The 16,040-nt window shown below is 45.3% G+C and overlaps 1 protein-coding gene across 2 annotated transcripts in view; it reads left to right on the top strand.

The window, feature by feature from the left end:
* Positions 1 to 12,408, top strand: part of BRINP1 (BMP/retinoic acid inducible neural specific 1) — a 93,757-nt gene extending 81,349 nt beyond the window's left edge. Inside the window, exons 7-8 of one of the 2 annotated variants that reach the window (XM_044993161.1) lie at positions 3,109 to 3,331; positions 10,126 to 12,408. In XM_044993161.1, coding sequence (XP_044849096.1) covers positions 3,109 to 3,331; positions 10,126 to 11,266 — 1,364 coding nt within the window. In that variant the 3' untranslated portion in view covers positions 11,267 to 12,408. The remainder of the gene's footprint in view (positions 1 to 3,108; positions 3,332 to 10,125) is intronic. The other variant, XM_044993162.1, reaches the window with a different exon arrangement.
* Positions 12,409 to 16,040: the final 3,632 nt, after the last annotated feature.

The raw sequence follows: 16,040 nt of genomic DNA, 5'->3' as shown, positions 1-16,040 counted from the left end.
CTTGGATAAAATGCTTTTAATGAAAACCTCCCTGGGGGAGCCTTCACAGCATCACAGCCACGCTTCTCAGCCGGTCCTTTGCTACTCCTTGTTTTGTAGGCTTCTGACCCCTTGATGGTCTAACTTGGGTGCCCTACAGAGGACCTCAAATGATCTGCCAAGGTCTCGTCTATATTTCAGTGCCTGGAAACTGCATTCACTGTTGCTCCAAGTGGTTCTGTTCCCACACCGATCTTATACCCGAGGAACCATTGAGCCAGATCCTCAGCTGGTGCAAATCAGCATGGTCAATGGAGCGATGCCAATTTACATTTCCTGAGGCGCTGACCCAGTGACTTAAATGGAGCTGTCCTGATTTAAATTGTTAAGAGGAGAATCAGAATCTCACATCCTAACCATTGTTGCCATTAAAGACCCCAGGAATATTTTGCAAGTATAGAGGTGTTAAAACTGGCCAGCATCATCAGAGTTAACTATATTCTGTCTCCCTAAATTCCTCTTGCAGTCTCATTTGAATAGGGGGTTTCTCACTTCATGTTGTGTTGCAGTGCACACTTAAATGTCTGCCATGTTCCTTCCCAGAGGTGGATGCCTTTCAATGATGGCTGAAGTGACACCTATTTGTACTTTGTATATCAAATTGGTACATTTCAGTCCTCAATTTGTTACATTCCACATAAAGTATTCCTTGAAGTGAAAAGTGCCATTAAATCTAAGGTTTAATTAGCATTTTGCTTCACTGCGTTAATAAAACTTCCTTATTTAGTTAGTCTTCATCCATGGAAAAACATTTTGATGAAAATCTCCAATATTATCCCTTAGGCCTTCTTAACCAAAGTGGGAACGGGGTGTAACTGTGAATTTAAGATGCACATCAGCTAATGGCAACTCAAAAAATCTAACATCAGTTCTTGCTTCTTCCACAGACTCTCTGTGTGATCTCAGAAAGTCATATGAGGGCAGATCCTCAGCTGCTGAAAACTGGTGTGGTTTTTTTAAAGCCAATGAAACCATACTGACGTATACCAATTGAGCGTATGCCCCATAATTGCTGTGTGCCTTAGTTTCCCATCTGCAAAATGGGCATAACAACACAGCCTATATCTGTCTTATCTAATTAGCAGAGCTGGACAATTTCCCTTCAAATCTGTTTTGGAAGAAAAATTGGGTTTTGAGTAAATGTGGGGAGGGAGCGGTGGCATGTAACGGTGTCTGCTTTCCCTGGAAAATTCCAACTTTTCATTGAAAGACTCAGCACCTGAAAACCTCAAAACTTTTGGCTGAAAGCGAAATAAAATTATTTGGAAATATTACCATGGTGCCTCATGGGAGTTGTAGTTCAGGTACCTTATGTCTCCATTCTCCTCTGTAGGCTGGGCTTCCCAGCCAGACAACATCTCCCAGGATGAACCAGAGTTGCAGAACTCCCATGATACGCTGGGTGACTCGAAAGGGAAGACTGTGGTATATTGTGGAAAATTTTCTGCGGGGGAAGGGAGGAATACAATTTCAACCAGCTCTACTACTTTGAATGCAAACTGTTTGGAGCAGGGTCTTTCTATCATGTGTGTTCAGTGCCTGGCACAATGGGGTACTGGCCCCAGCTGGAGTTTCCTAGGTGCCATTTTAAGATATACAAATATTAACTAAGAAACTGGTTTTCTTCAAGTCAACCTTAGCTTTTTGAACCAACACCCTGCAGCTTTTATTTTGCTGGCTTTGTTTTTCTCCAGACGTGTTCTGCTGGTATCAAAATACACACAATGAACTCAAATTTCAATCCCTAGTCTGTACAAAATCACGGCACGTCCATCATCAGGGAGAAAAGAGCTCGGCCTTTCACACAAACAGGCTTTGGAGGAAATTGATTTGTAAGGGGCGGGAAGCAAATGCAGAGCTTTTATTGCTAAAAGGTACTAGGTATAATCAGTGTGGTCCGCAGAAGCAATTATACATGATGGTAGTTTCAGAGGACAGGGGAATGGGAGGGAGTCATTTTGGGGGGAGGAGGAAAAAGGGACTGAAAGCCACATTATAAATCGAGTAGATTGCAGATGACTAAAAAAAGAAAATCTCCCAGCTGCCTTTGGGGAAGGAATGTAGGAAACCAGATGTCCTATGGTCTTTATAGTGTGGTGATAGTGATTATTTTTTTTATTAGGTGCTCAGATTGTATGCTGATGAATATCTGTCTACCTCCCTAACTACCTATTTGGCTAATACATAGACTTTCTCTATTAGGCTGCTAGATTTGAGTTAGAGGGTTGAACAATAGGAAATGTGTAGTAAAAAAAAATATTGATCATTTATAAGGAATTTTCATACCACCGGTCCAAAAGGGAACAATTTTTCAGTTATTTGAAAAATTTCAGGAAAATCTCTATAGAAACGTTTTGGTTTAGAAAATGTTTGTTTCTCGGATTGTTCGCTTTCTGCTTTTTTTCTCCCTCTCTCTCCCCCCCTTTTTTAAAATGTATTTTGCCACCAAAAGAGAGAAAGGGAAGGGAGAGGACATGAAAACAATAAACTGAAAGCCAGAAAAAAAGTGACGATGTTTTAATTTTCTGGTGTGGTGGGGCAAAAAATGGAAAATTTCAAACAAACCAAATTTGTTCATGAAAATTTCCAAATATGAAAGAAAGGCCATTTTTAAATGGAAACATTTTTCACTGGAATAAATTTTTGAACAGCTCTAAGCTCTACATTTTCCCTAGTGGAATCCCCGATCCCATATAACTAGGGCCTTGCTGGGACACCCTTCCCATTTTCCAACCCCCCGATGCCTTTGGTGACTTGCCCAGGTTAAGATCCCGTGCCCTGGAGTATTAATTCTCCATCTATGTCCCGCAGCTGCAAGTATAAATGGAAAATATCTCACCCATAACATGCATTGGCTATAAATCCACCCTTACAATAGCAATGACAGCCACAGAATTAGGGTGCTTCCTGGAGAATAACGACCAACCTGGGGATTAATGCTCATCAGCTTCTTTCAGCTGGTCATTACTGCACCTTGACTGTTATTGCTTCAATAACTAGTATTAGGCCTTGTGCCTTCAGTGATGCACGAGTCACTCAAAGCCTGTCACTTTGGTTGTGTGTTCCTAGATGAGTTTAAATCCTTCATGAAAAGGCTACCTAACAACCACTTCCTGACCATCGGGAGCATCCACCAGCACTGGGGCAATGACTGGGATCTTCAGACCCGATACAAACTCCTGCAGAGCTCCATGGAAGCCCAGCGGCAGAAGATCCAGCGCACTGCCCGCAAACTCTTTGGCCTCAGCGTCCGGTGCCGGCACAACCCTAACCACCAGCTGCCTAGAGAAAGGTACTTACACCCCCACCTCCTGCATCCATGGCAGGTCCGTGCTGATGGTCTCAGTGAGAAGCATGGGGCGGGGGGGTTGTTTTGCTTTTTTTTTTTTAAATACTTGGTGCCTCTTTCTTCTTTTACAAAGCTCAGAGCAATGCAGAGAAAACGGTGGACCTGGAGTGATTCAGGCCCCGGTGACATAGCTACAACTGAGAGCGTGAAAGAAGGAGAGAGGCATGCTCAGAATTATTGAGGAAACGGGTGTTCTGTCACAGCTATAGCAGCTGTAGATATTATATAGTAATGGCTGATTCCTCCCAGCCTTTCTGGGTGGCAGGATTCAGAGCTGTCTCCCACCCTTTTTTGGAGTTCTGTCTCCATGGTTTTAATGAACATTTCTCACCCTATCGTAGCTCTTGTCTGGAACTGAGGAGTGTCGCTTGAAATCCTGGAAATAATGAGCTCTGGTATCTCCTCTTCCGAGCCTCGCTGGGAGCGGATGGGCCAAGTTAGCATTTGTAGATGAACTGCTTTTTTTCACCAGCTTGATCAGCTGTCTGTTCTATTTTGAGAGATAATTAATTGGCTAACTAGAGGCTCTTGTATCCATTTTATCCATAGGGCAATGAGTATTCTGAGCTTTCACTTAGCCATATACAGTCAATGTCATGCTTCCAGGTCCTTAAGGCCTCTTTAATAACAGAGGACTTTTGTGCAGGTGGACAATATCCCAATGAGGAGACCAGGGATAGTTCAAGGTTAAAGGATTTTTATTTTCTTCTGGAGACCATTTTCAAACTGACCCATCTAGACGGTTGGCTAAGTCGTTACAAACGAACCTGGCTTATGCAGAAGTAACATAGACATTCGTATATTATCTTTGAATCGTGCATCATCACCACCACCAAAAGCAGAAAACAGCACCTAGCCAATATGCAGCCAACCGCGCGGGTACAAAGCTTTATATAAATATGTCGTTAGCATTTTGCTTCTATTTGAAAAAGCCAGCCAGGCAGAAAGGGAGCCTCCAACAAGCACTATAAAAGCTGGGTAAGGGAGGATGAAATGGATGCTGGCAGCTGAGTTTTTAACTGACTGATGTGTTTGATTTGTTTAAGTCAACACCACCAGGCATATTATCATTTCCACTCTTATGTGTCATCCCGCATTTGTAGTAAGTTGGGGGACTGGCTCGGCAGACAGATCTGGAGAGAGGGGTATGTATTTCAGTGTTCTTTTTAGTGGGGCTAGGACACATTCTCATTTTCTAATTGTATATATTATATAGAGACAGATGCTTATCATTCATGCCACTGGCTGTGAAAGGATGGAGGGGTTATATTAACAGCACGTCTCTCTCTCTCTCTCTCTCTCTCGTGCACAAAAGCATAATAGAAAAGTACATTATATATTCAATAGCAACCTAAAGGAGAGGGAAATAGAATTGCCATTCACTGCCCTCCAGGAAAAAGAAGAGGAAGTGTTTCCATGAAAAAGAGAGGGTATAGATTTTTGTAATTGGAATGATACTACTATGACCTTTGTCAGTAGTGGAGAAAGAAAGAAAGAAAGAAAGAAAGAAAGAAAGAAAGAAAGAAAGAAAGAAAGAAAGAAAGAAAGAAAGAAAGAAAGAAAGAAAGAAAGAAAGAAAGAAAAGATTTGCATTGATTTGCTTTTTCTTAAAAGCACATTGTCCATATCAAGTTCATAGGTTTTAAAAAAGAAATGACTCCTTAATTCTTGTAGCCTATATTAAAGCACGTAGTGATTTATTTAAATTTGAAAACTGAATGGGCACACGTAAGTTTATTTTAAAACTTTAGAGTTAATAAAGAATACGCACAGAGGGCCATCTCGCCTGGCCTCTCGCCTTATTGTCATTAGCTAAGAATACATTTCACAGTCTTTAAGAATGAAAATAGTCGCACACACTTTCACTTCACTAAGGCATCAAGCCATCATGGCAACTATCGCTTGATGAGAAATAGGGGGCTGATTCACAAAAATATTAAAATCCCCCATCCCCTTTATTTTTAAATGAACTGTTGACACAAATGTGTAATTAAATGTTTCATTTCACATTTTAACTAGCGCACATAGCTACCATCCAGATGAACATCTCGTTTCCCTTCACATTTCCCCCAAACCTGCCCTTCGGCCTTGCCCAACGAAATGAACTTTGGAGTGAGTCCAGAAGGTCAACAAATCTGAACTCTTTTAAACCAGAGGGAGGGGAGCGAATCATTCCAAAGTCAAAGGTCCCTCAAAGAGACCACTCTGCCTGCAGCTCCCTTTATCTCTGGTGATGGGTCATCCACTGGTTTCAACTGCAGCCTGGTGACACAAATAGAGAGAACTGACAGAAATGTAAAGAGCTAATGGAGTCTCCACCATGCATGTTGTGTGTGGTTGGCATTTTACAGGGCTTGAAGAGCAAACACTAGACTGGTCAGTTTATCGTCCATCTCACTTTCGGGTTCTAATGTGCCAGCACAATGTGCTTAGTGTTCACAGTATTACAGAGCGATTGTTTGAAGCTGACAACAAAAAAACATGGAAATTTAACCCCCATTTATAACCTTTTCTGGGGAGGAGGGAGCAAGTGACACCCATCCAAAACATACTGGTTTACTCTGGCATTTGCTTTCAGATGATGTCGGTCTTTCTTGATTGTTTCTACACCTATCCAATCTCTCTCTCATTGCACCTCTTTCTTTCATGCCTATAGCTTGTCCCTAGGGCATGCTCTGGGTTTTGCTTCTTATTTTATTTATTTATCTATTTAGTGCAGCCATCAGCAGATGGTATTTTTTCCCCTGTCCTGCTTGCATCTCCGTAGCGCTGAGACACAGAAAACACTGTACCATCCCTTGCTCCCTTCCCATCACCGCTTCACAATGCTGATTTGAGGAAGAGGAAAATTGCTAGTTTCCAGATCTTGGCTGAGCCACCTTTCCTGTTCTTCACGGCCTCCTCTTGGACGGGATGCTCAGCGAACGAGTGGGTGGGAAGAAGGGCAGTCTGCAGTTGTACAATCCAACCAGCATCGAGGCTGGACTAGGACATAATGATCTGATTCTGTAATTGCCATTGTGTGGAGAACAGGCCTGTCATGTTTCTCTAATTCCCATCAGGTCAACTCTTACTATTCTGGCGTGCGTGCGTGCGTGAGAGAGAGAAAGAGAGAGAGAGAGAGAGAGAGAGGGATAAATTTGTCTTTTCATTGCACTGAGCCATTTGTAGCCCAGATGAATATCTGTGTAGATCATCTTCTGAAATGTGCCTGGTCACACACAACCAACCTCCTGCCCCTCTTAGTCTCTTGCACTCACTAGAGTGGTTTGACAGTAATCTAATTCCACTGACTTCAGTGGCGGGGAAGGATAGCTCAGTGGTTTGATCATAGGCCTCCTAAACCCAGGATTGTGAATTCAATCCTTGGTCCTGCTAGTGACGGCAGGGGGCTGGACTCAATGACCTTTCAGATAGGTCTATCTCCATATATTATATTAACATCTGGAGTTACACCAGTGTAAGTGAGCACAGAATTAGACAGAAAGGGCCTGATCCCACACTCTGTTCCACCAGCTTCACATCAGTGTAACGCTCATTAAGTCAGTGGAGTTACCTCCACATACACCCAGTGTAAAGGAGCAGAGAATCAGGCCATATATTTATGTGCACAGGAAATCTCTGAGTGCATGATGCACATGGAAGGCCAAAGTCAGCCCTGGCATAAGGAAATCAATAGAGTTGTGCTTACACCAGAGCTAAAACTGGCCCCTGATGTTAAGGTATAGGCATATATAGCTGTTAAATCATGTGTAGTATATGTATTTTTCTCTATTATTCATATGAGAGTGTGCATGGTGGTTATTTAAGTCTGTGTACAGTGTGTGTGTTTATGTATACAGAAAACCCGGAGATATAGTATGAAAATGTATGTTGGCACATACACATGTGCACACACACTCACTCTACAAACACCCATAACTACCCAATCAACTTGCAATGAACCCCACCTATACACATACACCCACTACATAAACAATATTCTCACCCGTCGCCCTGGCATTGTTCCTATGTCAATGCAGCCCTTTGGCCTCTCATGTGTTCATAGCTTGTGCTGCATGGTGGGTATGACAGGAGCTGGGGAGTCATTGATACTTAGCTTCAGCAGAAGCCCCTTGCCTCTGTCTCCATGTTAATGCTCTTCTCTTCATTGCCAGCTCAGATTCACTCAGCCAGTTACTCTTTACCAACATGCCAAGAGGCTGGTTTCAGCTTCTTCTCCAGGGGACAAATTTCTTCCTGCTCTAGGGGGCTGAGTGGCTGGCACTGGCAGTGCCATTTCACTGCAGGATGCATCCCCAACTCCTACCACACCAATGAGTCTCCATAGCAAGATATATGCTGAGGCCAGTGCAAGGTCAGAGGGGAGGTGGCTTACAGAATTGCTGGGCAGAAGAACACTCTAGCTATACCCCTATCCTGCAACGCTCCCTACACCAGGCAGCACAGAGCTGGTGAAGCCAGCTGTGCACTGGGGTCAGTGTAAAACCTGGACAGGATTTGCTTTCCATTGCCTGTTCCCAAAGGAACAGCTCTAGCACCAAGCAGGGACACAATTCAGTGCCAGGACCAAACCACATCTGCTTTCCAGCTATATGGCCCCGATCCCTTGCGAAGAGTAATAAATGTGTTCTCTCAGCAAGCCTAGGGGGAGGAATATCCCCATTGTACAGACAGGGAACTGAGATGCAAAGAGGTGATATGACAGAGCCAAGACTTGAACCCCTGTCTTTCAAGCCCCAGCCCTAGGCCTCATTCCTGAGTTCATCTTGCTGCCAGGGGGCTCTTCTGCTGTAACTGTTGTGGTGGAAATTGCAGTGTAGGTGGGAGCTTGGAATGTATCTTTAAGACACAATAGCTGCTGTGAGCCTGGCAACCTGTGATTTCCCATTGTTGCCATTGAGCAGGGCGCTCCATCACAGGAGCCTCGTGCTTCATCAATGAGCCTTTCACCCATGCAGACAAAAAAAAAACCAATTTGGCAGATGGGCGGGTTGTTTTATTTCCCATGCACCTGCTCTAATGCTGCAGTTTTATATTTAGATTGCCATGTACAGCAGAAGCAATGAATTGTGCTTCCCTTGAGGGGAAGGTGATCCATCCATATTGTAGTCAGGGGGTCTAGTGGTTAGAGCACTTCAGGACAAGGGGGACATGGATGCTGACTCCTTCCCTGACTCAAGCATAGTGTCTTACTTTCCAGTCCGGACAAGAAAGTGACATTTCTAGACGTCAGTGTCTTGTTTCCAAGTTCCCTAGCCTCTCTCTGCCTTTTCCCACTCGCAGGACCGTTCTGGTGAGCTGTTATGGGGGAGAGAGACCCTGGCAGCTTCATGCCAAGTGAGGGATGTGCTAAGGGTCCCTTCACACTTCTCAGCCTTCAGCATTTTCCTGTTAATTCATTTCGCTCCCCTGTCCCTCTCAGTCTGAGCCTTTCACTCCGTTTCTTTCTATTTTCCCTCCCTTTGCGCAGTTCTCTTTTCTTACCCCCACCGCTTCTTTTTCTCCTTTTGTCAGTTTCTTTCTTTCCATTTGCTTTTTTCTCTCTTCTGTTTTATTTCACACTCCCCCTTAACCTCTCCCTCTTTCCATCTCTGCTTCCAATTCTTTTCCACATCTCTTCCTTATTTATTTCTTCCCTTCCATGCCTCTGTCTCCTCCACCCTTCTCTCTCACCCCTCCCTTCTCTTCTCTTCCTTGAGTCCTCCTGCTGTTCTTTGCTGCTGTATCATTTAAAGCCTTCTTTGATACAGCTCACAGCTTAATGATTCTTCGGCGGTCAGGCGATGCAGGTGCCATGCATTTCACTAATCCAGCTCTGAGAGCCTCTGTCCATAATCACTCCTCCTGTTCTGCAGGGACTGAATCCTAATTTGTCATTAGCCAGGCCTCTCACTACAGCGCTACCCAGAACTTTTTTGCCCGGAGGAGACAATGAAGTATTCATTAGTGAGGGGGGAGGGGCAGCTGCGCAGGGAGTTCTGGGGAGGGCTGGTTAGAAAGGAAATACTGCACGGAGGGACTAAGTGGTGGCCAGTCAGAAAGGCAACATTCCAGGGGTGTTGGAGAAGCCATATATGGGGTTACTGCACTATAGAGTAATAGGGGCAGGCACTGAGATAGTGGGGTGCTTTAAGGATGAGGGGATTACAGCAGAACTATCACCACACACCCAAGCCTCTGGCTTCTTTTCTGTCTTCACTGACCTGTGCACCATCAGCTGATCAAGGTTCCAAAGGGGCTTGGCTCCTGACAAGGGCTGGCTAGGAGGATGCCCTGAGTCACTGCCTAGAGAAGCTGGTATAACCTGCAGCAGTTGGTAATGCTCCCCAAGGAACCAGCTGCCAGCTGAGGACCCTCAAAGGGGCCTTCCCCTGCAACCCCTTGCTAGGGTTGCCAGTTCCACTCCTACTAGCGACTCATCAGCACTGATGAATCCCCAACAAGAAATTGAGGCCAGCTGGGTTTTTTTTTTGCATGGTCCGTGCAGCGCCAAGGGAGTGATGCAGGGTAGGGAATCTGCCCTAGAGCTATTTCTTACAGGGCATTTATCCTCCAGTGGAGGAGGAGGACCTGGAAGGAGATTGGGACAGGGTGTATCAAATGCCAGACATCAGAACATGCAGCTTCTGAAACCCTGCCTCACATACCCACCGTACCCTTAATAGGGGGCCAGCTTCAATTGTAAGAGCCCATCTGTACACTTGCGGCTAAAGTTCTTGTTTTCCTGTTTGCAGGACAATACAGCAGTGGCTTACCCGGGTTCAGTCCCTGCTTTACTGCAACGAGAATGGGTTCTGGGGGACCTTCCTGGAGAGCCAACGGAGCTGCGTGTGCCACGGCAGCACCAGCCTGTGCCAGCGCCCCATCCCGTGCATTATCGGGGGCAACAACAGCTGCGCCATGTGTAGTCTGGCCAACATCTCCCTCTGCGGCTCGTGCAACAAGGGCTACAAGCTGTACCGGGGCCGCTGCGAGCCGCAGAACGTGGACTCGGAGCGCAGCGAGCAGTTCATCAGCTTTGAGACGGACTTGGATTTCCAGGATCTGGAGCTGAAGTATTTGCTGCAGAAAATGGACTCGCGCCTCTACGTGCACACCACCTTCATCAGCAACGAGATCCGCCTGGACACCTTCTTCGACCCCAGGTGGCGCAAGCGCATGTCCCTCACCCTGAAGAGCAACAAGAACCGGATGGACTTTATCCACATGGTGATCGGCATCTCCATGCGCATATGCCAGATGCGCAACAGCAGCCTGGACCCTATGTTCTTTGTCTACGTCAACCCCTTCAGCGGGAGCCACTCTGAGGGCTGGAACATGCCCTTTGGGGAGTTCGGCTACCCGCGCTGGGAGAAAATCCGCCTCCAGAACAGCCAGTGCTACAACTGGACCTTGCTGCTGGGCAACCGCTGGAAAACCTTTTTTGAGACTGTCCACATCTACCTACGCAGCCGGACTCGGCTGCCCTCCCTGCTGCGCAATGAGACTGGCCAGGGGCCCGTGGACCTTTCTGACCCCAGCAAGCGTCAGTTCTACATCAAGATCTCTGACGTGCAGGTGTACGGCTACAGCCTGCGTTTTAACGCCGACCTGCTGCGCAGTGCTGTGCAGCAGGTCAACCAGTCATACACCCAAGGTGGGCAGTTCTATTCCTCGTCCTCCGTCATGCTCTTGCTGCTGGACATTCGGGACCGAATCAACAGACTGGCCCCCCCTGTGGCACCGGGTAAGCCGCAGCTGGATCTGTTCTCCTGTATGCTCAAGCACCGCCTGAAACTGACCAACAGCGAGATCATCCGTGTGAACCATGCACTAGACCTGTACAACACTGAGATCCTCAAACAGTCGGACCAGATGACAGCCAAACTCTGCTAACCCAGACTCTTCTGTGGACACATCAGTAACTGATCCTTTCGCTGTATAAAAAAAAATGAAAAGAAAAAGGAAACAAGGAAAGGGGAAAGAAAAGAAAAGAAAATTTGTAAAATGTAATTAATAGACAAAAAAAAAGGTGTGGGGGGAGAGGAAATTCTTCATTTGTTGGAAACTAAACCCGTTCTAGCAGCTGTATAAAACTGTCAGGCATGTTTGTTATTTCTATAATCCATCATAAATGGGTCACATCTTACTCTCTCTCGACCTTGAGGGTGTTGCTTGTTAGGACTCAGGTGCTGCAAAAATAAATCAGAGGGAGGATCAGAGCTGGGGGGAGGGACATTTCGGTAATGAATTGTAAAGATTTCTGCTATGCAGGTGCCAAGACAAACAAACAAACCAACAAAGAATTATATATCAATGTAAAAGAACTGCCATTATTCCTAGTGGGAGTAAATGGTCAAAAGATAAAAGATATTTCTTCTGTTGAGATTTATACCAGCCTGATGTTTAATTATTCACCCCTCCTGTGATGAACTTTGTCTCTGGAAGGGAGGTGATGGCAGTCCTTTGAGAGTAATATCCATGCTTGCACACACAAGGAGGAGTGAAGGACTACATTTTCCAAAGAGACTAGGAACTTGGGGTGTCTCCATCTTTCAGCGCCCAACTGGAAACATCTTCCCAGTGGGCCAATGCTCAGCACTTTCTGAAAATCAGCCCCTTTGAAGGATCAGGACCTCTACTGGGGCAGATCCCCAGCTGCTCCAAATGGTCAGAGCTCCATTGACACCATTGGTCATAGCTCCATTGGAGTCAATGGAGCTATGAAAATTTACCCCAGCTTCACAAATGCAGCTAAGGTGTCTCAAGTCAAGCACCAAAGAACAGAGGCACTCCAAATCATTAGTCACTTTGGAAAATATACAAGTTGAGGTTTTTTTCACATATACTATACACACACACGTACACACGCACAAACATACACACACAATCCTGTTTTTGTTCCCCCTTCTTTCTACAGACAAAATCCAGGTTTCATCTGCTGACACTAAACTCTTTGCCCCATAAGAAAGAAACAGATTGTTGCAAAAAAGAACAGAACACACCAATCTCCCAAAATCACAACAGCAAAACAGAAGTAAAATAGGTTGAATTATCAAAATGTAACTAAGCTGAGTAAAGTTTTGCACTGGGAATATATATTTCTATTATTTTTCTAAAATCCCATAGAGCATATAATTGAAGATTTAGGGTGCAATCCACAACCTTCTGAAGACAGGGTGAGGGGGACTCTTTTGATTGATTTCAACAGGTTTTGGTGAGGAATCACTAAAAAATAAGGAGATGTAACAGGAGAAATACAGCTACTTGACCTGTCAATTTAGGCAATAAAGCAGTATCTTCGTACAAGCTGGAACTGAGACCTTGAGAAAGACCTGAACCTAAACCATGGGTCTTGATCTGGTCTGTGGTTTAAAATTTCAGCTCAAAAAAAGTTCAGATTTGGACCCCAAACCCTGAAATTCAGACGTGTTTTGATCTACGGTTTTGGACAGGCCCATGGCAAAGATGTGGGGTTACATTTTGTAACGTAGGTGTTTTTGAAAATGTTGTCCATGGACCAGGCATCAAGTTGGACAATTAAATCTGGATTCAGACTCAGAGTTCAGTTTGCAAGGTTTTGGTTGAGGCTCATCTCTACTGTGCACCAAAATGGAGGGAAGAGGATTAGCTAACCTTGAAAGAACCATACACTCATTTAGAGAAACCCACAAACAAACTAGCTAGCGGGAGGCTATACCCAAACTACTCTGAGCTGCTACCAAGAGAAGAAAGAGTAAAATCCTGCAGTCAGCCCAAGCTGTGTGTATGATAGGGAGTCAGTTACATTTGTGACACCTCTTGTGTTTGCTTTCTAATGTGAGCATGTTCCCTAGCAGGAATATGCGTGGAAACAGTCACTTTTAAGCAAATACTGGAGAGTATTAATGAGAAGCAAATTTCACATTTGTAATTATGAGTATTTGCAGTAGAAACTGTTTGTAAAAATTACATCCATCCAGTCAAGGACCAGGGACATACCATGTAATCTACCCGACTGACCAAAGTAGCTGAAAGTTAAGGAATAATAGTAATACATTTAAAATATCAAATATTATTCTTGAACAACCTACAGACCAAGAAGGATTCACTGGTACGATCTGGTGAATAATCTGGAAGAGTGAAATTTGCTAGCAGAAAACGAAATGAAATTCATCAGAAAGTTATTCCTTACTAATTATTCACCCAGGTCTAGTCACCAATAGCAAGAGGAGTTGCCACTCAACCAGAAATCCATAGGGTCATCAGCAGACTCATTTTCCAAAGCCTGTCCTGTGTTTGCAGAACAGTTAGGGCATGCATACATCTCCTATTGACTTCATGCGGTGTTAGATCCCATTAGGCTGAAATTGGTGGTATCAAAGTCGGAACTTTAGCTTTGACATGGCACTGGAAGCCACCAGAGTTTTCAATCACTGTTGTCTAGATCTGCTCTAAGCAAATTTAGAGAACACAGGGGTTAAAATGTCAGTCACTGATGACCTCTAGCACGTCAGGAATTGCTACCACTGTTGAAGCTGGACCCTGGGTAGCAAAAGAGGGAAGTTTTATTTGGAAAAAGTCTAACATAGACGCCCCCTTGGTGTCCAAAACTTTTTTAATGAGTCATGATGTTATTACATGGCATCATTCTGCAATGCCAGATCAATACCGTGTAGAATCTTTGTCTGGCATCAACAAGGAATGATGTCGCAACATGGCAGGGTGTCATTGCATCGTGAAATGAAGACAAAATGTTGTGGATCAATTATTTTGTCTTCGGGATACAAAAAATTACAACTCTCCGGCAGCTCAGCCAGCATATTGGGTTTAAAACGAGTCTCAGACTCACAAGAAAAAGAAATAAACAAGGTTGGGTTCATTAGACAAGCCTTGATAGAGGTGGCACTTGCACCATGTTTTGCTCTCCTAGGGCAGCTGGGAAGGAAACAACCAGATCCAGTTTATGCCGCGAGGAAGATTTCATGCTCTGGTTTACTAACGGTAAATGCGCCTGGTTTTGTACAGTGTTTTGTGCTCTCTGTTTCCTCTACTCAGCTCCCTATGCTCCGTGAAGAAGCACATAGGACAATCTCATCCAACATACAGGGAAAGCCGGTTGTACTGGCTCATGTTTCGGTCCTTTGCAAGCTGTGAAAGGTGTAGAGACATGTCACATCTTTTAGGTCGTGGCAGAGGGAGAAAGTGCCCTGTATCACTCTAGAGGGGCCCGCACCAGTACTTGCCTTTGGAGAGAACCATGTCCAACCCCCAGTCCTTGGCCAGATGTAGGCTCACCATGACACAAGGTCTACGAGGGAAGGGTCACTAATGGGGAAGAAATAGGGGTACTCCAGAAGGTCCCTGCACCCAGACAACTAGATGCACCCAACGTGTCTGACTGCGCAAGTGTGACATTGTTATAGCCGTATCCTCAGCTACCTCTCCCTTCACTGTAGGGAATTAGGGGACAGATTTTAAGTCTACATCTAGTCTAACCTCGCCAGTGACTGCAGTGCAAGATTGCCCCTTACAACATAGTCCCTAGTGCTTAATTTTCCCTTGTATTTACATTAGGGATCCAAAGTAAAAACAAAAGCAAAACCTCCTCTTCTCAGAGGCAAAGAACGGACGGGACCGAGCTTGATGGGTCTTCGTTACGCTCCTTCCAGCAAGGGGTGGGAGTGGGGAGAGCACTGCTGAGACCCATTGCTCACGGACAGAGGGGAGGAGCAGCTATGAGCTTGCTGGGAAATTTTGTAAATTCAATTACAGCCTTGCCAGCCTGATGTGGCGGCAAGTGGATAACGTCAGCAGGACTTATTAATATGCTGATGCTAAGGCACTGGGAGCGTACAGAGTGCCCGTTTGGATCAGGGCTCGGAGCAAAGCATGGGGTTGCCATGGAAACGAGGGGAGGCCATTAATTAGCTATCAAACGAAATCACTGGGAAGAGTCTGGACCTTCACATCTCTGCCCTCATGAGCGGCAAAGGACATGACCCTACTCACCCCGCCAGCCGGTCTCCCTTCAGCAAGTTCAATGGCAACCGGAGCAAGGCATAAGACCTGGCGCAAAACAGCTTTTTGCAGAGATGGGGTAAGAACGGGTGGATGAGGGAGAATGAGAGCAGGGAACACAGGGTGGAAACCTTCCATGCCAGGGTCCAATTTTATTCCTGTAAAATAGGTACAAAGGGCCTGCTGCTGTTTAAGTCAACAGGAGTTTTGCCATTGACTTCAGTGGGGTCAGGATCAGACAAAGCATGAGAGTGGGGCTCTTAGTAGCTGGGTGCATAATGCCAGTTCTTGTGCGGCTGAGCTGATACCAGTGCTCTGATGCCAATGTCCCTTGGTGCTCTCGCTCCCAGGCCCAGTGGCCGGTTTTCCCCCTGGAAGCCAATGATGGAACCTTCTCTCCCTCAAAGGGTCCAGGAAATATGAGAAAGGAATAAGAGTTTATTGTTCAATTACCGCCCTTCATTCCTACCTACTGAGCCATCAGCCACCTTCAGGCCAATTTGTGTGTGCATGTCCTTGTGACAGCTGCGCTGGTCTTAAGTGCTGTGTTTCTCTGCCGTCACAAACAAGCCGTTCCTTTCACCCACTTGCCGAAAAGCACTTATGAGAGCATTCTGCAGATGGTGTCTGGTGCACAGGGGACCATCAGCTCTGATTCTCCACTCCCGCT

The sequence above is a fragment of the Mauremys mutica genome, chromosome 18 (assembly GCF_020497125.1).
Source record: "Mauremys mutica isolate MM-2020 ecotype Southern chromosome 18, ASM2049712v1, whole genome shotgun sequence".
In the NCBI taxonomy this organism is placed as follows: domain Eukaryota; kingdom Metazoa; phylum Chordata; order Testudines; family Geoemydidae; genus Mauremys; species Mauremys mutica.
Note: the sequence above shows the minus strand (reverse complement) of the source record. Positions and strands in the feature narration are given on the sequence as shown.